The sequence below is a fragment of the Cryptotermes secundus genome, unplaced genomic scaffold (assembly GCF_002891405.2).
Source record: "Cryptotermes secundus unplaced genomic scaffold, Csec_1.0 scaffold238, whole genome shotgun sequence".
Lineage (NCBI taxonomy): Eukaryota > Metazoa > Arthropoda > Insecta > Blattodea > Kalotermitidae > Cryptotermes > Cryptotermes secundus.
The window spans coordinates 1,824,285-1,845,077 of record NW_019728500.1 but is presented as its reverse complement, the minus strand read 5'-3'; the positions used below and the strand labels follow the sequence as shown (position 1 = coordinate 1,845,077).

At 43.5% G+C, this 20,793-nt stretch overlaps 1 protein-coding gene across 1 annotated transcript in view; it reads left to right on the top strand.

Annotated features, from left to right (window-relative positions):
* Window positions 1-8,901: 8,901 nt before the first annotated feature.
* LOC111865198 (ankyrin-3) overlaps window positions 8,902-20,793 on the top strand; it is a 25,905-nt gene continuing 14,013 nt past the window's right edge. The window contains exons 1-2 of the mRNA XM_023853039.2: window positions 8,902-9,176; window positions 15,898-16,258. Of these exons, the coding sequence (XP_023708807.1) occupies window positions 8,980-9,176; window positions 15,898-16,258 (558 nt within the window). The 5' untranslated portion in view covers window positions 8,902-8,979. The remainder of the gene's footprint in view (window positions 9,177-15,897; window positions 16,259-20,793) is intronic.

Here is a 20,793-nt window from a genome sequence, read left to right as displayed (position 1 = left end):
CCCCCCCCCCTTAATCATTGAGGTTTCTCAACCGACAAAAGAGCAAAGCAAATTTTCGCTTCTTTCGATAACATATACGAAAAAAACAGTAGAAATTACAGTTAAAACGTTAACAAGGATAGTATTTTATTTCTCATTTACTTTTTGTATATAATAGGTATGATCATGTGTACCACCAATTATTCAATGTGAAATGACGTAGTTAAATGAGAGTAAATTTGTATTCACTAATGTACTATCATTTTCTCACCCGTTCGAGTGATGATAGAGGAGTTTTGGATTGACTACTGGTTTCAGTGCACTGCACTTTACAGATCACTGCTACACACAGACTCGTGCCCTTAGTCACGTTCTTTGAGAGCGGCTTCCCAACACCGCACGTTCTTCTGCTTCCGGGCTCGCGTCCTTGCAGGTTGATGACCATCTCACTCTGACCACTGCCTTCAGCCGATACTTCCGTCTGCTTCTTGCTTCCGAGCTGAACTGGCTTCCATCTGCCAACTTCCAAGTCAAAGTTATGTTCAGAATGACTATCAGTCGGCCAGTCTGTCTTGGTGTCCAAGCACCCATCTAGGGCCCAAGACCAGCTTTGTAATACTGACAGACAGTAGAGGGTTTGTTAATGTGGGACGCCCTCTCTGATGAGAGGACGGGTCTGTCTTTCACAATTGCTGCTGACCCTCACCAGCGCAGTCATTCTCGGGTCTGAGTCCCGCGGGACTCATGATCATATTTTATTGTCTCAGAACTCGAGGAGGGTCCCCTTATATGCCCTCGGAGCGAACCGCGTAGAAAACATAGCTTCCAGCGAGTGCCCCCATTATTGTATGTATCCCTATTGATGTGGGAACGTGGATCGGACCACATAGAAAACACAGAGTCATTTTTGTTATCGTATTGTTCCCTAGTTATGGACGTTTCTTCTGGCTCCAAAATTCTTACTTTGAGCAAATATGCCACAATACGTAATAAAAATTGTAAAAGCACCAAAACGGAATTCAAAATTAAACAAGAAAACTTTATTTTTACTCCCATTTCTGTACATCAATTTGTGACCTGGATGAGAAAACTTAATTCGTTTAAAAAGTTAGTTTCTTCTTGTGATCCCAGAACCAAGTTGACTACTTAGTAATACACATTTATCGAATTTTTCTTAAAACTTCACCATGAAACATTTGTGTTCATTATCGTTATTCTCACATAATTACATTTTGGCACATTGCCAGATTTAGGCCTGTTACATATGGCTATGAAGCCGATAATAAAACCCAATCGAATTTTTAAAAAATATCCAGTGGTGCAGCTACCATTAGCCTAATGTAGAGGTCAACGCTTCCCTTTACGTAAAGTTAAGGCAGATATGAAAGAAACTTAATGTATCTTTTTTTACTTTGGTATATTTCCCTTAAAAGAGTGGATATTCTGATTTTTCATTTCGTGCATCCTGTTGTGTTATTATACACAATTCGACGGACGGACTCCAATAAAGAATTGGATATTATGAATATTTAAATTCCCGTATTTATTTTCGTTTAATTCTATTGAATACTGATTTCATGTTTTGATAGTTGTTTATAAAGAAGATAATTTTCTGACTAATGAAAGTTAAATAAAAATTATAAAATTTGGACATCCTTTCACGTTTTTCTACCATAACTCTGCAGCAATTCTCGTCTGTCCCATTCATTCTAGATGCCTCGTCCTTAATTCGATATTCCTAATATTACGAAGCTCCTCATTAAGTTTTTCTTTAATGCTAGTGGGGTGGGACTAAGTCCCTTGTACTGCGGCCACTTCTGGCCTATTGTACCAGCCCCAGATGATAGGTGAGGGTGATTTTGGAGCAGTTGGTGGAATGGAGATTAGCAGGGGAACCGAAGTACTCGGAGAAAACCTGCCCCAGCGTCACTTTGTCCACCACAAATCCCACTTGACCAGACCCGGGATCGAATCCGGTCCGCCGCGGTGGGAAGCCAGCGACTAACCGCTTGAGCTATGGCGCGGCCTTCCTCATTAAGTAACTGTCTCCTAGTGTTCGTTACTTCCTCCTCTCTCTCTCTCTCTCTCTCTCAGTTCAAACATTCTACTGACCATCCCTCTCTGACATTTTGGTTAGAGACCAAGATTCACATCCATACAACAGATATAACTACAGTTCTGAACAAGTCTTTCTTTACATTTTTAGCTTGCAGACGGAACGGAATAGTAGCAGGCATTCCTGGAATTTAATCTGCACAGGAATTTAGATTTGTTACTGTCGCTTCAAACTATGGGAACTTTGCCATGTTTTCTAACGTTGCAGTTAATACGACGTGGCTAAATATATCAAACAGCAAGTCACAGTCACTTGCATCGAGCTGGATCCCGGCCTTGCTTGTGTTTATCAGGCCATAAGTTATGGCCTTCAGTGCCTTTTATCAGTTTTAGTCTAAACTCCACGTAAAAAACTACGCTCTCCGTGAAAATCAGACACGATTTGTAAGCTCTTTAGTTTAGCCAGAGTACACACACAGAGAATATTATGACGATATTCCACAGTTTTGTGTTTTTCTTGGATTTGGGTGAGACTGAGTCCACTTGCTACTGCGACCACTAACTGGCCTATTGTACCTACCCCACATGATAGATGACGAGCGTGGGAGTAGTCAATGCAATGAGAATTGGCAGGGGAAACTGAAGTACTCTGAGAAAACCTGCCCCCAGTGCCACTTTGTCCACCATAAATACCACATGACCTGACGCGGGCTCGAACCCGGGCCGCCAACCTGAGCTATGGCGCAGCTTGAAGAGCTGATCCCTTCTTGAGAAGCCACAAGGTGCGTGCACACTCAAGAATTTCCCAACATTTTATGCGACCCGAAGGTTTATTACCGTGTTGACAAGAGTCCACCAATGGCCCCGTTTCTAAGACAGTTTAATCCAGTCCATACCACCCCATCCGATCTCTTTAAGTTCCATCTTAATGTTATCCTTCCACCTACGTCTTTGTCTTTCTAGTGGCCTCCTTCGTTCTGGATTTGACACAAATATCCTACATGCATTCCTCTCCTCCCCCATTCGTGCTACCTTCCCTGCCCATCTCACCATCCTTGACTTGATCCTTCTAATTATACTTGGCGAAGAGTACAAGTTATGAAGCTCCTCATTATGCACTTTATCGTTTTAACCCTCTTTGGCCCAAATATTCTTCTCAGCACCCTATTCTCAAATACCCTCAGCCTATGTTCCTCCCTTAATGGCAAAGACCAAGTTTCACACCCATACAGAACTACAGGCAAAATTAGATTTTCGTATATTCTAATTTTTACGTTTCTAGACAACAGACGAGAAGATGAAAGGTTCTGGGCTGATTGGTAGCAAGCATTATCCGAATTCAGTTTCCTTCTGAATCAAATTTTGGTTTCTTACTGTCGTTCCATATTATAAGTATCTGAACAGTGCTACATTTTAAGGGACCTGTTGTTTATCTTTATGTATAATTTTCCCCTGCCGTGCTATGACGATATACCATAGCAGGTCAAACTGAGAAACAGAAATACCTTACGGTAAATGTAACTATTGAGCCGGTCAAGGTAGCCGAGCGGTCTAAGGCATCCACTGTCTTCGCTCCCTCGGAAGCCGGGATCGTGGGTGCGAATCCCACTCAGGGCATGGATGTTTGTGAACAGGTAGAGGCCTTGCGACGAGCTGATCACCCGCCCAAGGAGTCCTACCGTATGTCCAAGATCTAGAAAAACCAAAGTGAACGGAGAAGTTCATGGAGGTAGGCCTAGGCCCACTGGGGCTGTAGGGGCAAGGGGGAAGAAATGTAACTATTACTTTGGAAATTAAGGGGTGTGCGTTACTTATAGACGGGTTCTGGATTTGGTGATTGGATTCGTTGACACCTTATCATACTCACTAACTCATGGAGCTGACCTCTTCTTGAGAAGCCGCCAGTGGTGCAGCTACTCAAGAACTTCGCAACATTTTATGGAACCCGAAAGTTCATTACCGTGTTCACAAGAGCCGTCCACTGGTCCCTATCCTGAAGCACACCGATCCAGTCCATACTACCCCATCCTATCACTCTTAAGATCAATTTTAATATTAACCACCCACCTACGTCTTGGTCTTCCTAGTGGTCTCTTTCCTTCTGGCTTTCCCACCAATATCCTAGATGCATACCTCTTCTCCCCCATTCGTGCTACATGCCCTACCCATCCCATCCTCCTTAACTGTTACATAACACATTCAAAATTCGCATGGGCCTATACATGTGTACGGAAGCAATATTGACCATAGGTGCACACATCCTTCGACACTGCCCTTATTTATACAAACAAAACACACTCCGTGGCCTGTAGTCCGCAAGTGAACTATACGGACCGAGCGAACGCCGCTTGTCGGAGAATTTAATGCCAACTTTAGCGGATAGAGGGTATCGCGTGATCAGCGCAACGGATCCCCACCGCCGTTAATCTCGGTTTTCTAGCCCGGAGCCGCTATTTCCTTGAAACAGCTCCTCAATTATCCTCACGAAGCTGAGTGGACCCCGTTTCAGACCCACTACTCAGAAATTCTGGTAGCGCCGGGAATCGAAACTGGGACCTCTGAATCCGTAGCCAGGAACACTATATCACTATACCCACTAAAAAATATTAAACGTGTTTAAGCGAACATGGTTCTGTCTTGTTCTATTTATTTATTTCATGTTACTGTTTCTTTATTTTCTTATCAGAGAGCCAAGGTTAAGCACGCCAGGAGGGCCTGCCTGCAAGCCTAATCTGCTCCTTCGTGACGCGCTCTTTACATCCCATCTCATAACAGGAATTCTGCTCGGCAGGCATAGTTCGGAGCGTACCACGACATCTATCCGCCACAAAACACACTACAACAGAAGCTTGCAGACTTCCACTGTGTTCAAAAAAAAAATGATACACGTAAATACAAGCAAACAATTTTCATATGTAGCCTCGTATCATTCACTTTCTGCCACACGCTGTAACACTCATATTTATATATGCAGCTCCTCCACGCAAAGAGCCCCAATTGTAAACATCTAATATAACGATCAAAAACGTATTTAGATTCGAAGATAATTTTTTTCCCTGGATGTGACGCCGTGTATGTATTTTTATTATTTGTTGATTTATAACACAGGACCCCAGAGTTCGAGCGGGCGAAGAAGGTTCATGCCTTAGACCTTGCGACCACTGTGGTCGGTCTGGTATATATGAACATTTTATTATCCATATCCTATTGCTATTTCTAACAATTTTTTAATTCGCAGAGTGGGGAGTGGAGTCCAGTTGGGTCCACTCGGCACGGCGGCCACTGACTGGCCTATTGTACCTGCCCCGGGTGATTATGATGATGAAGAATTTGGTGGAATGAAAATTGGCAAGGGAAACGGAAGTACTCGGAGAAAACCTACTCCAGCGCCACTTTGTCCACCACAAATCCCACTTGACCAGACCCGGGTTTGAACCCGGGCCGCCGAGGTGGGAAGCCAGCGACTAACCGCTTGAGCTATGGCGCGGCCAATATTTCCAACAGTTACTAATCACTTAAAATTATTTCCAATTCACTCTCGTGCTTTCTTATTATCTTCTTCTTTGACTCCTTATAATTAATCATACTGTCACGTGATTAAGTGACTATATACGGGGTTTGGATTGGTAATCGGATTTATTGGACACTTACAGAACGTAATTGCAAATAGCTACATGAGACTCGCCGAGTTACACGCGCCAGAAACTGCTATAACTATAGCACACACAGAGACTCCTCAGTCTTCAACAGCCGTTACTTGGTAGCAGCTTCCAACAGCGGACTTCCCCTTCCTCTGGGTTCCCGAACTGTCCACGGCCTCAGCTACCAGCTTCTCACTTGTCACAGCTGTAACTCTCAACCGGCTTAACTCGAAGTCAAAATGTAATACGATCGAAAAGTGTCTGTCTGTCTGTCTTGGTGTCAAGCACCCATCTGGGGCCCAACACCAGATTTTTATTACTGTCAGACGGTTGCGGGATTGTTGATGTGGGGCGCCCTCTCTGACGATAATCTGGATCTGTCGTTAACAATTGCTGCTGGTCCTCGCAAGAACAGTCATTCTCAGATTCGAGTCTCGTGGGACTCGCGACCACATTTTATTATCTCAGATTCGAGACCCCTCAACCGCCCCCCCCCCAAAAAAAAACTGGAGGTCCAGATTCCCGCACCCACGGCCTCATGTATAGCGTATCAGTAACTAAGGGAAGTGTTTGTTGATCACACGTATCCACGGAAACATGTTCCGTAACGAGCTGGTTACGAAGAATATCTCTCTGAGAGAACGTGTTTGTCGTTCGTTCCCTAGCAACGGCTCTACATATCACAATATCTTCGACCCTAAAGATGAATGCAGGACGTTCCTCCGAAACGTTCATGAACTTCTACCCGAGTTCCCTGCTACACATCCCGAACGTATTCAACATCATTTTCTCTGTGACTACTTCAAATTCAACAAGGACTTACATTAGTTAGATTCTAAACGGTTCTGACACACAGAATTACTGATGTTCTGGGCTTTTTCCATCGTCCGGTCAATCATGTCAAATGATTGAGATTAGCTTTTTCTAATGGACCCAACTGAGTAGGTGTCTTCCTTCCACACCTGAAGCCGGAAACAGATCCAGTTACCGAAACGTCGTGTTTTCTATTTCTTAGAATTCCGGACGATGGAAAAAGTCCAAAACCCCGGTAATTCTGAAGGACTTATAACTGTTTTATGAAGAATATTCCGCTGCAATACATGTCGTAATAACAGACTCAAAACATGCTAAGATGCAAAGTTCACCCGCGGTATTTACGCCTCTTCTCGTTGATAAGGTTATATCCAGTTTACATAAAAGCTGATACAGAAAACAGATCACAGAGTAAATGCAGCCCTTTATGTTTCATTAAGGGCATGTGGCAGGGTAGTTGGTTGAGGCACTATGCTACACACCGGAAGGTCACGGGTTCGATCCCCGATTAAGTCAATGGATTTTTCAATTGACCTAATCCTTCCAGCCGCACTATGGCCCTGGGGTCGACTTAGACTCCAACAGAAATGAATACCAGCTATCTGTGAGCCGATTATCTGGAAAATGTGGGAGCCTCGACATCTCACAACCGTATATTTGGTATGAACTTTTTATATGCATATTTTGGAAATTTTTCATTCATAAATGCATGCATATTTAAGTGATTATTGAGGTATAAGAATCCTATCCCTAGTCATGATGTACGTACCAAATTTCATAAATTGGTTCATGTATTGGAACGTTAATGGGGGATACACAGGCATACAGGCAACATGGAAGTAGGCTAAAATTATTGTAATTAGTAAAATATACCCATAGATGGCTTGAATTAATTTTGTAAGAACATTTTCTGGCTGTCCCCTGGGGAGCTTGCTCCACCGTGGAAAAGAAATCCTCTCCGTGTACATGTCTACACATTGATGTGATGATAATATTAAAATGGATCTCAAATGAATGTTGTGCAAGTGTGTGGACTGGATTCGTTTGGTTCAGGAAAGAGACCAATGGAGAATTCTTTTGAATGAGATAATTAACATGCGGGTTTCATAAAACTCAGGGGACTTCATGACTAGCTCAGCAACTATCAGCTCATAAAGAGAGATCCTGTTCCATGGAGTTAGTTCAGAATGACCTGAAATAATTCCGTAATTCTTAAAACAATATTATGCATGCTGTTGAATTAACGGTTGTTGAGGAGAATATTTGGACCGAAGAGAGATGAAGTGACGGGAGGTCGGAGAAAACTGCATAATGAGGAGCTTCAAAACTTGTACTCTTCTCCAAGTGTAATTAGAATGATCAAGTCAAGGAGAATGAGGTTGGCAGAGGCGTGTAGCACGAATGGGGGAGAAGAGGAATGCTTATAGGATATTGGTGGGAAAGCCAGAAGGAAAGAGACCACTGGGGAGACCAAGGCGTAGGTGGGTGGACAATATTAAAATGTATCTTAGAGAGATAGGATGGGATGGATTGGTCTGGCTCAGGATAGGGACAAGTGGAGGGCTCTTGTGAACATGGCAATGAACTTTCGGCTTCCATAAAATGCTAGGAAATTCTTGAGTAGCTGCAGATTTGGCAGCTCTTCAAGAAGGACTCAGCCCAATAAGCAAGTAAGTATGTTGGACTAACATCTTTAGATTACTGTCAATTAATAGTCGCAATACGAATAAAAGGCTGTCATGAATTACTTTTCATTTAACGAAAATTCAAAGAAATAATAGTGTTGTAAAATGTGCCGATCCTACAATTGTACCACCCCAAGAGATCGATTGATCGCTGTACTGTCGAGATGACCCTGTGTATTTGTGTTTGGAATCGACAACTGCCACAGAGAAGTTTCGACGAAAAAGTGTTAATTTCAAATAAATAAATAACATCGAACATAAATTGCATAACCCCTTAACTGGTGTTTACGGTGTTTATTTATTAGTTAGAAACAAGTTGGGACATTTCACGTTATGGAACACTTTTTATTGTTAGCCCATGTTATAAACATACACCCTTGCAGTTAACTGCCTTCCGTTGTAACCACGTGACCTTCATTTCCTGGAACTGGGAGTCAAGAATGAATAACTTTCGTAAAAGTAACAACTCCCAATCAACAATACATGCTTAGTAAACAATCATTCAATTACTAATACAACACATTAACACAAAGGACTCAATTATATATTGGGAGACGTATTATGTTTAGTACAAAAATTCCCCACTAGGGTGTCTTGTAGGGGAAAAGAAGTGAAGTCAGACTGTTGCAACTACAAAAAAATATTGCTCGTCAACGATATTCTTTTGTTTTTGTGTCTCCTCCATGTGGTTGCAGCAGGCCACCGCTCGCGAGGAAGGCGGGAGAGGGGGTGAGGGGTAGCAGGGGAGAAGGCAACCCGCCTGTAGTAACTCTATTCAGTCCTGTGTGCATGAGCGTCAAGATAGAATGTGCGACTATGATAATATTAGTGACCAGCCTCCATCTACAGAGTCGGAACTACATGACGCCGTGAGACATCAGGATGTCATGGCTGTCGAACGCCTTTTGTCTCAAGGTGCTGATCCTGATGAACCAGACTGGACGGGGTCTGGAGATGCACCGCTGCTACATGCTGCAGCTGCTGGAAGTGTTCAAGTTGTCAGGTATGTTGTACTTTGGGGGGGGGTTATATAGACCTGTTACATGAATGCTAGGTTGTACCCCTCTCCAGACAGTTTCCTTTAATCACCAAAAATGTTTGATTAGGGGGCATACAGTAGCGTAGTTGGTTGAGTCACTATGCTACAAGCCGGAAGATCGTGGGTTCGATTCCCTGACCTAATCCTTCCATCCTCACTATGGCCCTGGTGTCGACTCAGCCTCTAACAGAAATGAGTACCAGGAATCTTCCTGGGGGGTAAAGGGCTGCCGGCGCGTAAGGCTGACAACCTTACTGCCATCTGTGAGCCGACTGTCTACATAAAATTCGACGTCTCACAACCCTATGGGCCTTCACGGCCTGTTACAGGGACACCTCTTCTTGAGAAGGGTATTCTTTTCTGAAGAAGTTTTCTCAGTTAATGCTTTTATTTGATATTTTAAACATCTTGTAATTCCGTATGGCATAAGAGACTTATCTTGAGTTCATTTCACCTTGATTACGATACGATAAGAAGTTCTGCTCTGAAATCAAATTACATTCCTTGCATAATATGCCTTATTAATAAACCTTTCGCGATTTTGGTGTTGATAATCATAGGATTGATAATCCACATCACAACTTTATCGCTCCTCGTGAATATACGTATGTGAAAGGGACCCACGTTATTAACATAAAATTAGTTGGAAGAATTTGTAAAGAAACATCTCATATCTCAACACCGTTTGGAGGTTGATAATTATGCGTGGAGCAGGCTTAACTGCAATGACAAGTAACGGTATGCTTCAAAGTTGCGTAAACAGATGTCTTTGTTTACCTAATACGAGTATTGTGAAATAAGTATTTCAAGAACTCTTGTCAAGTGCACATGAGAACTGCCATATCAGCACGTGCTTCGTGAAGTCAACATAACAGAAATTTATTTAATTAATTTGTAAGATTCAACTGCATTCTATCTGTTGATAAGATCTATGTTTTACAATTTATTAACAAATTAGACTGCTTACTGTCAGTTGATAAATATATTTTCTAACAACTTCGATATTAATTAAATCACACAAAGAGTATGAGGCAGCGTAGTGGGTTGAGGTACTATGCTACAAGCTGGAAGGTCGCGGGTTCGATTCCCGATAAGGTCATTCGATATTTCAATTCACCTAATCCTTCCAGCCGCACTATGGCTATTGAATTAGCCTCTAACAGAAATGAGCACCAGGAATCTTCCGGAGGGGGGGGGAGGGTTAAAGGGCGGCCGGCGCTTAAGGCTGGCAACCTCACCGCCATCTATGAGCCTACACGTCTCACAATCTTATGGGCCTTTATAGAATGTGGGAGGGATACCTTTACTCACTTTTTACTTTACCGTTCTCTCCCATTAAAGTAAAGACAAAGTAAAGTGTCCCTGTACGTAGTTAAGCACTACGCTAAGTGAACTTTTAGGGAAATAGAGGCATAGTTCCACTCGTTCTTACCCTCGGCCCCAGACGGATGACAGTGGACAGAATGATCGACAGACTACTCTGTTCCGGGGAGGAGAGACCCTGGTACCCATTGAATGGTCTGGATGGGCACCAGATGCAGTCTGGAGGCTACAGAGAAGATAGAAATCGAGCACCGATTCCTCGGTTTCCCAGCCAATAGTTTAGCTGTTATAGCAGCCAGAATGTATAACAGACCTCATACTGACCTGATTTAGAAACAAAATGGTGAACCCTATTGACATTATAATATTCCTTAAAACTTGAGTGGAACTGGTGAGAATGACCTCTCTTTCTAAAGGTTACGGTTTCGGAAACGGCCAAACGCAGAGCGGCTTATTCCCAACGCCATGAACGTTCATAGTGAGCGTAGCAGTTGAACGGTTAGTTTTCTTGCTTCGTACACCGGAAGTCCCGAATTCCAATATCGGGCCCGGAGACCGGTTAAACTGAAATATCTCGTGATTTTTCTCAGCCCATCCATCCAAATACTAGATAGCAGCGTAAAATAAGCCGCAACTGCTTCCTTCTAAATGTATTGGCGGATGTATTTCACCGATCTGTATCTCTGGTAACGTCGTTGTATCGTATATCTGAAAATCGCGGCCTGATCGTGAGACTCGAAACCCGAATTAAGCTGCGATTCCCGCTGACAGCCTTTATTATCATCCTATCATCGGCTCCAGTGAAGGGCTGAACGTAAATTGTTTGAAAGGAAAATATAGCTATTTTATAGCGCTACATTAAAAAAAGAACCACATCCCGTTGGGCCATGTGTGGCTGGAGATGTTCATTCAACTCCGTGTTACGGATATTCGGCGTAAACTGAAGGATGTAGAGAAAGACTGGCTTAGGTGCCGAAGCTTTTGGGTTCAAGAGCGTCACTACAAAATACAGATCCTTATTTTCCCAGAGTTTGGAGACAGTAATAACCAACACCTCGCTCAGATCTTGACATCTAAGCGCTATTTGGCTGATTCAAGGAGCAGAGTCCCTTTCTTTAGAAGCTGATAGTAGCTCAGCGGTCAAAATATTACCCCGTATTTCAAGTGTTATTACCGCGCTCACAAGATCCCATTACTGTACTCCACCCAGAGTCCACACCCTCACATAAAATTTATTCAAGATCCATTCTAATATTATCTTCCTGCCAACTGTTCTAAACTTGTATTCGGGAGGTGCTCGATTGGTATCTATGCCGAGACACCCGCTGTGCTGACCGACGGTTCTGTGGTTTTATTCAGTCCCCCCACACAAGTGCCGGCATAGTACGTCAATTAGGCCATGACCGTGTCCTTCCAAATCCTTTCCAATTCATCTACCTTCCGACGTTACATAGTGTCGATAATGAAACACTGTCTGTGTTTCTCGTATTTCTATGCGTGCTAAATGTTTCGCCCATCTCATTCTCGTAGACTTGATCATATTTGATAATAGCAAAGAAGGTAAACTTGCCCCTGTGCTTAATTAATTAAACACCACGCCATCAAGGCATGTGTGGGAGTGGAGGTATAGCTCCACCATTCTTGACCTCGACATTAGACGGAGGGGAGTGGTCAGCTTCACGTCCCAGCCGCTTTATCCCCAGTACCCGCTGGACAGGAGGCTGGGCGTCCCCAAAAGCCGGTCTGGACACTGTAGAGTAGATGAGAAATTTTACACCTGCTGGGAATCAAACCCTGGGCGTTCAGCCCGTAGTTCTTCGCTATACCGACTAAGCTATCACGGCTCTTTTCTCTCTCTCTCTCTCTCTCGGGTCCAGATATTCTACTCAACACATCATTTTCAAACACCCTCACTCTATGTATGGTCCTCCCTTAAGGAGCATAATGCATGCCTTGTTCATTCAGTGGGTTTTGCATTGAATTCTACTGTCGTGAGTGTGTATTTTTCCTGTCATCGGCCTCTCCCTTTACCAGCGTCGTCAACAATAGAGGATATATATATGTGTGTGTGTGTGTATGTATGTGTGTGTATACACACACACACAGATATACACTGAATTAATTAGTAATGCTCTTTACTAAGCATAAATTTTACAGAAGACCTTAAGAATACCATGTTATTTATATATTTACCTGGTAAGGTAAAGGTAAAGCTGTCCCTATGCTTAACTAATTAAACTCTACGCCATGAAGGTGTATGGGGGAGTGGATGTATTGATACACGTTTTCTTGACCTCGGCATTACTCGTAGTTCGAGGTGAATGGTCAGCTTCATGCCCTTGACCGCTTTACCCCCGGTACTCATTGGATAAGAGGCTGGGTGGGCTATAGGGCCGGTCTAGACGACGTGGAGAAGGGAAAATTCTTAACTGTACCGGGACTCGAAATTTGACCCCTCGTTAGTACAGCCCGTAGCCAGTCGCTATACCAGTTCCTATATTTACCTGGTCATTTGTCAACTTATTATTGATGTGTGGTCGTTCTTCCTCCAAACACGTAACGGTTTACTTGGTCCGCAGTTCGTTCGCAGTTGATTTAAACAACACGGTGTCTTTATGTGGCCTATTATATGGGGCTGTCAGTAGGTACGAAGGCTGTTAGAGAAATAGGACTGGGTGCTATGGGCTGGACTCATCTGGCTCAGGATAGGGATCAGTGGAGGGCTCTTGTGAACACAGTTCCGTAAAATATTCGGAAATTCTTGAGTAGCTGTGCGACTGATAGCTTCTCAAGAAGGAATCAGCTACATAAAATTAGTTTACTTAGTTAATTGATACAGGAAAATTTTCAAAATAGCTATTTAGGCTGAATAGAACAGCTCTCAGGGACCAGATCCGGCCGGCGGGCCGTAGTTTGACTATCCCTATTCTAAAGACTTATCGCTACGCCAACCCTCTCCGTAACATTGTGTCAAATGTAGATTATTTGACGTCGAACGAGATGTGTACAGTGAGTCGAAAGGAATGTGCAGCTACAGCCTATTTGAATATACTGTCGCGGTATTTGTTCGCAAGGTCTGAGGAACATTCCAAAACCTCACTCATATCACACATTGCCTCGACTGAGGCTCAGTCAGGCACATCCAGAATACAATTCAGATGACTGACGAAAAGTTCTGTCTTCTGGGTTGTAACGCCGTGTAGTCCGTTGAAAGTTAACTGACGTTTCGGAGGAATATATCGCTTCCATTTCCAGGGTCGAAGAATAAACCATGCAAGAAGCCAGCGTGAAAGCAACTTACAACCTTATTTCACGCTGGCTTCTTCCTTGGCTTTTACTTCTACCCTGAAAAGAAAGGAGATATGTTCCTCCGAAACGTCGGTTAACTTTCAACGGACTACACACCGTTATATGCCAGAAGATATAGGCTAACTCTTCAGGTGATGTAATATTTCTATAAAACTGAGTAACAACGGCACTTGCTAGGTAACGTCATCAACATGCACACAACAATAGACTTGTGTTCGCTGTGTGGTCCGTATCGAGATGTTATAACTGGGAGGTTTGGAGCTTAGTCAGTTTTATAAGGGAGTCTGTGAAGGGAGGAGGACTTGATCCGGAGGCAGAGGAATAGCCACTGTCGGAGCCGTTACCAGGAAACATCCAGTGAAGACACTGCAGGCTGGAGAAGACTTAGCATATAGTGATATATAGAATGTGGAAATCAGCAATAGTGTTATAGTTATTTGTATTTATGACCTGAAAGTGGTCAGTAAATCCATTCACCAACCCAAACCCAGTTTATAGTCATACACATAACACGTGGCAATGTAAGTCTATTATAAGAAACTTCACAACTCCAAGTTTTCAGACTTTTGAAATAAATAGTAACCGTAACGGGATATTTAATAATGTATTAATTCTTGTAAGATTACTTCTGGAAATATATCTTGTCTTAGGCTGGTGATAACCGATCAGCGGGCCCAAATCTGTAATGTATAACCTGATTACTATTGCAACTTAAGAAACAGCATTTAAGCACAGGTGGCAGGACAAGAAGACAGAAAGCTCCAAATTTAGCGAATCATGATACGAGAACAAACAGGATAGATAGGCGTGGCAAGCAAATAAGGAAGTCTTTGTTTCCTGACGAAGCAGCGGAAGTTCTTGTGGTTTAACATTCCAAAACATGACTTCCGTTCGTGGGTTTTTAATACGACAAATGCCACTTCACTCACAATTCGGATGCCAATTTACCTAAGATTTAATGTCACAGTATTTCCATGAAGAAATGCGTGAAACTTACAGATGAAAGCCTATCTTCAGGCTGAGATTCGAATTCAGAACTTCGCGATGACTAAGCACGAGTACAAAGTGTAACATTGTGATGCGAAGTCCCCTTGAACACTCTGTTAGAATTTAAGTACCAGTGGGCTGAGCGTTGTAGCTGGAAATAGTGAGCTTAACGATGTGTCCTTCGGAATTAAGACACCGGGTACTTTTGTGGAGGAACCATGTGTGCCCGCGGGGGGGGGGAATCCAGGCATCAGTCCTCCCACGTCGAGTTTTGAAAAAAAAATATCAAAACTTAAAAATTAGGGGAATCCCCAAATTTTAATTCCTAACATTAAAAAAATCTATCAGTAGAAATATTACCAAGCAGCTTAAACCTTAAGATCGTAAGCTCATTTCTGGTTGCTCGTCCCCTTGGAAATGTTCCTGGCGACGCGCATGGGCGGAACCCGCTACTTTCTGCATTGAAGATGGATGCAGCTTGTTCCTCCGAAAAGTTGATACCACGTACCAAAACTCCAGAGTGTCATAATACACAAGCGTAAATTTATGCAGGGGGCACGCGGTAGCGCAGTTGATTGAGGCGCTATGCTACAAGCCGGAAGGTCCCGGGTTCGATTCCCGACAAGGTCATTGGATCTTTCAATTGACCTAATCTTTCTAGACGTACTATGGCCCTGGGGTCGACTCAGCCTCTAACAGAAATGAGTACCGGGAATCTTCTTGGAGGTTAAGGCGACCGGACGGCGCGTAAGGCTGACAACCTCGCCGCCATCTATGAGCCGATTGTCTGGAAAATATGGGAGCCTCGATGTCTCACAGCCCTATTGGTCTCCACGGCCTGATATGATAGGTTTTCATTTTTTAACTAACTTTGTGTAATATTTGAAGCTTTTTACGTCGAATGTGTGGTAAAATCTTCTAGGGCTATCAGTCGTGTCAATATTGAAGTAAACGCCAACATTGACCCGGCTCACCGTCCGAGAAGATGTTATCACAAGACTATCCTAATCTTTATGGCCGTGTAAACCTCAGATCTCTTCTAATAGCATTTGTTACGTTGCATCAGGGCTTTATGCGCTGGAGGCTGTAACGTGAACGTCCGCACGGCTAGGGGAGAGACCGCGCTGCACCTAGCTGTTACGTCGAGAAAGGCGTCTGATAACCCTCATGAGCTGGTGTCGGCGCTCCTTGAAGCGGGATGCGACGCCAACATCCAGGAGAACTTGCAGGGACGTACAGCGCTACACGCACTAGTGCGCCTGCTCGCTGCCTGTGTAGCTGATCCCACCTCAAACGCCTGCCACCTCATGTTGGAGACTTTCCAGCAACTTGCGCAGAAAAGCGATGTAAACCTCAAAGATCACAGACAGAGAACCCCTCTGCACAGATTGGCTGCATCTGGCTGCACCCATCTGAAAACCTTCCAGGTCCGTGCACATTATTTTTAACTAATGATTGCATATCTAATTTTCCTGGGGAGTAAAGCGCGGCCGGCGCGTACGGCTGACAACCTTACCGCCATCTTTGAGCCGATTGTCTAGACAATGTGGGAGTCTTAACGTCTCACAACCCTATGGGCCTTCACGGCCTGTTACAGGGATAGCTTTACTTTTTTTTTACTTTATTTAATGATTGCATATCTGTAGTTATTGTCCACAACTTAAAACTTTACCTTTCCACTTCCTAAAGCTTTACCCTCTCATATATTTGCATCTACCAGAATGACGAGCGAGCATTACCTGGGAATCTTCAAAAGGTAAAAAAGAAAAAGTTTTCTTTCCCACTCGTCCCTTAAATGTACTGTCTCTCTCTCAAAATGACTTATCTACTTAACCACTACGATATGAAAACGTATGGGGGAATGGATGTACAGATCCACGTATTCTTGACCTCGGCACTTGTTGGTGGGTCCAGCTTCACGCTCCGAACGCTTTACGCCCGGGAAAGATCCATCGGTACCCATTGGATAGGAGACTGGGTGGACGCCAAAACCGGTCTGGACGACGTGAAGAGGAGAAGAATCTTGCCCCTACCAGGACTCGAACTCCGAACTCCTCGCCGTCCAGCCCGTAGCCAGTCGCTATGCCGACTGCGCTGTCCCAACTGCACCCCCCTCCTCTCTCTCTGTAATTAAATGACCATGCAATGAACTGACTCCTCTCTCGTTCTATCTCCTGTGCTACTGGTCAAATCAAGGAGGAAAATATTTTTATACAGGGCTCCAAAAGTGTGGACTTACGCTCGGCCATTGTTCACGGGCGCGATGATGGAGACAGTGGCAACAATGAATGTATTTCTGTGCTTGGCGGAATGCATTTTGGTGGGTAAAGCTGCTCAGTTTCATGAGACACCGTATTTCGTGGTACGACACTTCGGAGCCTCCTCAAAATTGCAGTCAAACCACGAAATAATGTAGGTCACGAAATTGGGTAAGTTTATCCTGACTTGAATTTTGCCTGTGGTTCTGTATGGGTGTGAAACTTGTCTCTGACATTAAGGGAGGAACATAGACTGAGGGTGTTTGAGAACAGGGCGTTGAGGAGAATATTTGGACCGAAGAGAGATGAAGTGACGGGAGATTGGAGATTCATAACTTGTACTCTTTCCCAAGTATAATTAGAATGATCAAGTCAAGGAGGATGAGATGGATAGGGCATGTAGTATGAATGGGAAAGAAGCTGAAAGCATATAGAATTTTGGTCGTACAGCCAGAAGTAAAGAAACCAGTAGGAAGGCGTAGACGTAAGTGGGAGGATAATATTAAAATGTATCTTAGAGAGATAGGATGCGGTAGTATGGGCTGGATCGATCTGGCTCAGGATAGGGACCAGTGGAGGGCTCTTGTGGACACGGTAATGAACCTTTGGGTTCCATAAAATGTTGAGAAACTCTGGAGTGGCTGAGCAACTGGAGGCTTCTCAAGAAGGACTCAGCTTCATGCAGTTATCCTGATTTGTATTTCTGGAACAGTGTTTGTCTCTTGTTTGATGTGTGTTAGGCTTTGTGAATAGGTAATCAGCCGATGCAACGCCTGTCTCTAGAAAGGACAACACAGAAAACGAGGTCCAAGCGGTATTCAGATCCACAGTCCCCGTGTTTGAGGGGTTTGCGACTTTAGAGCGCATTAAGACCTTACGTTATCTGTGACAAGTGCCGATTAATTTACAGTACAGCAAACTAATTATTTTTCAATAAAAATTTGAAAATATTTAGCGCTTTTCGATTCATAGTCAAGAAACCAAATCGAAAAGATCTGTAAATTATTTATTATTATTTACAAAATTTCCTCTTATAGATAGGTCATATTTCTAATAAACCGATTTCATCGTATTAATATATAATTTCTGTATTACCATGTTTTACCGAAACCGAAGGTACAACCTAGGCTGAATTAACGGGGAAGTTGATAACATAGGGCCTTTCCCAGAACATCTCGCTTCTGCCTTCACACGAATGCTCAAAATTAAAAAAGAAAAAAGCAGGAAACATCTGTTGCATTGATCTTATTTCGGAAATACTTGCAGCCTCGTACGAAAAGTGAATCCATTCATGTGAGTCACTGTGGGAATGATGCTGTCAGGTGACTCACCATGCTCAAGATATCCACGCACTTGAAAGAATGCTGTTTGTTTGCTTCGGGAGGGGCAAGTGTCTGTGAATGGCTGCAGAAGAATGTCGGAGTCCGAATTTATATAGCTACTGAAATCGATGCGGTACAGTGTAATTAGGTGCGGATCTAAACTGTGTGTTAATCAAATATGAAAAGGAGTCCTTTTGCTGTTTGTTCCTGTATTATCACATGTATGAGTAACTATAGACGGGGTTTGGTTTGGTGAATGGATTTATTGACAACTTACACACGACTGCCGATCACAGTAGCTGCGCGGTCTAAGGCATGAAATGTCTTTGTCTGCTCGAGCACTGGGATCGTGAGTTCGAATCTCACTCAAGGCATGGATGTTTGTCTGCGTGTATCCTGTGTAGGTAGCGGCCTTGCGACGGGCTGATCCCTCATCCAAGGAGACCCACCGGCTGTCTAATATTAAGAAACTGGAGTGAAACGAAGCGTTTCGCAGATGCCCTACACTCCAAGTGGAGCAAAAGGGATAGGTAGGTAGGTAGGTATGTAGGTACACGACTCGGGACTACAAGTAATTACACAGTTATCGCTGATCTACACACTTTAGAAATCACTACAACAACGCTAAGTCTCAGTCTTTTTTATGCTTCCCTAGTCGTTGCTTGGTAGCAGCTCTCAACAACGGAGGTTCTTCAGCTTCTGTGCTCACACTGTTGCCCGCTGGCTAATACTACTCACAACTGAGCTCATTGTTCCAACTGTCCCGGTTATAACATATCGGCAAGATCCACATAGAAAACACCCCGTTTTCAACAGTAACTCTATTTTGGCATGCGTATTAGTTGTGTTTACCGAGCCGTTGCACAGAAACAGCCGTTGTTTATAGAGACACCGCTTAGCAACGCTCTATACGCCACAGCTGAGGTCCTCTTGAGATGTTGACTCTCGCTCAGCTACTCAGCAAATTCACAGCCTTTTTTATAGAACCCTAAGGTTCATTAACTTGTTCAAAAACATCATAATTTGTCCATATCCCGAGACAAACACATCCCGTCCAAGCGCCCCTGACCCATTCTTAAGATCCATTTCAGTAATAAAGGATACTGCCTTCTAGGATATAACGCCGTGTAGTCCGTTGAAAGTGAACGGACGTTTCGGAGGAACATGTCACCTCCATCTTCGGACAAAGAGCCGAGCAAAATACCAGCGTGAAAGCAGATTTCTAATGATGTCTACTCCTAGATCTTCCTGGCGATCTTTTTCCTTCAATTTCTCATACCAAAAATATGTATGCAGTTTCTTCTCTTTTGTGCGTGTTACATGCCCTGTCCATCCTACGTGGGCTGGAATTACATATATTCCTTATACAGAAACAAATGGCTATACTTTCATTGTCCGTTAAGCGAGAAGTAGCGGTCTGAGCCACGACTGCATGAGATATCCTGGGAAGTGCATCTTGCGGGAGGGAGAGGGGCGTGTTTATCACATTTTACCGAAAGTGGATTAGCTGGCCCTCTACTTTGGGTCTATTATCGCAAATAAACTCATTATCAACAGCCACTGGTCGGTACGATGCGCGTTTCATTATAAATATTCTACAGTATTATTACATGTGGGCCTACATAACAATATTTCTATGGCTCTACAGCCATTCTTGGACTTGGACCGCTTTTTCAATTTCTTAATCTATACACAGTCGGTAGGACTCCTTGGATGTGGGATCAGCCGCTACCTACACACAGCAAAACACAAACACAGAATAAACGCGCACGGACATCCATGCCTCAAGTGGGATTCGAACCCACGATCCCAGTGTTCGACGGGGGAAAGACGGTTTTACTGCTTATACCGCGCGGCCACTGTGATTGACTAACAATATATCTAGTAATCGTTAATCCGTATAAATCTCGAACAAGATTTAAAAGTGTAAAAGTGTATACTTAACAGGAGTATGATGATAGAGAGACTATTGTATGCATGTGCATCTACTAGCGACATTAGTACTGCCTACCAGTAAGCGCGTGCAGCGCTCTATCGGCGCGTTTGTTACCATAATTTGACTCGGTGTCACTAAGATTCTATTTTATACGTAAAGTTAGCTTAGCAATATAATATTGAAGCATGCATAGGAAAGTAGGCATCACAAATCCTCTCCAGAAATAATTCTATTTTCATAATATTTACGTTTCTTTTTGCAAGTTTTGCGTGTACTTCCTGTTAAGTGTCTGTATACACTCCAGGTAGAACTTGTACACAGCTTAAACCGCTAACAGCAGTTTGTTTAGTTTTCATCCAATGTTGAAATCGGAGAAGACCCCACGCCTTGCAGTAGTCCTCTGGCAAGAGCTCGAACTCCCTCACATACCCCATCAACCCGCACCC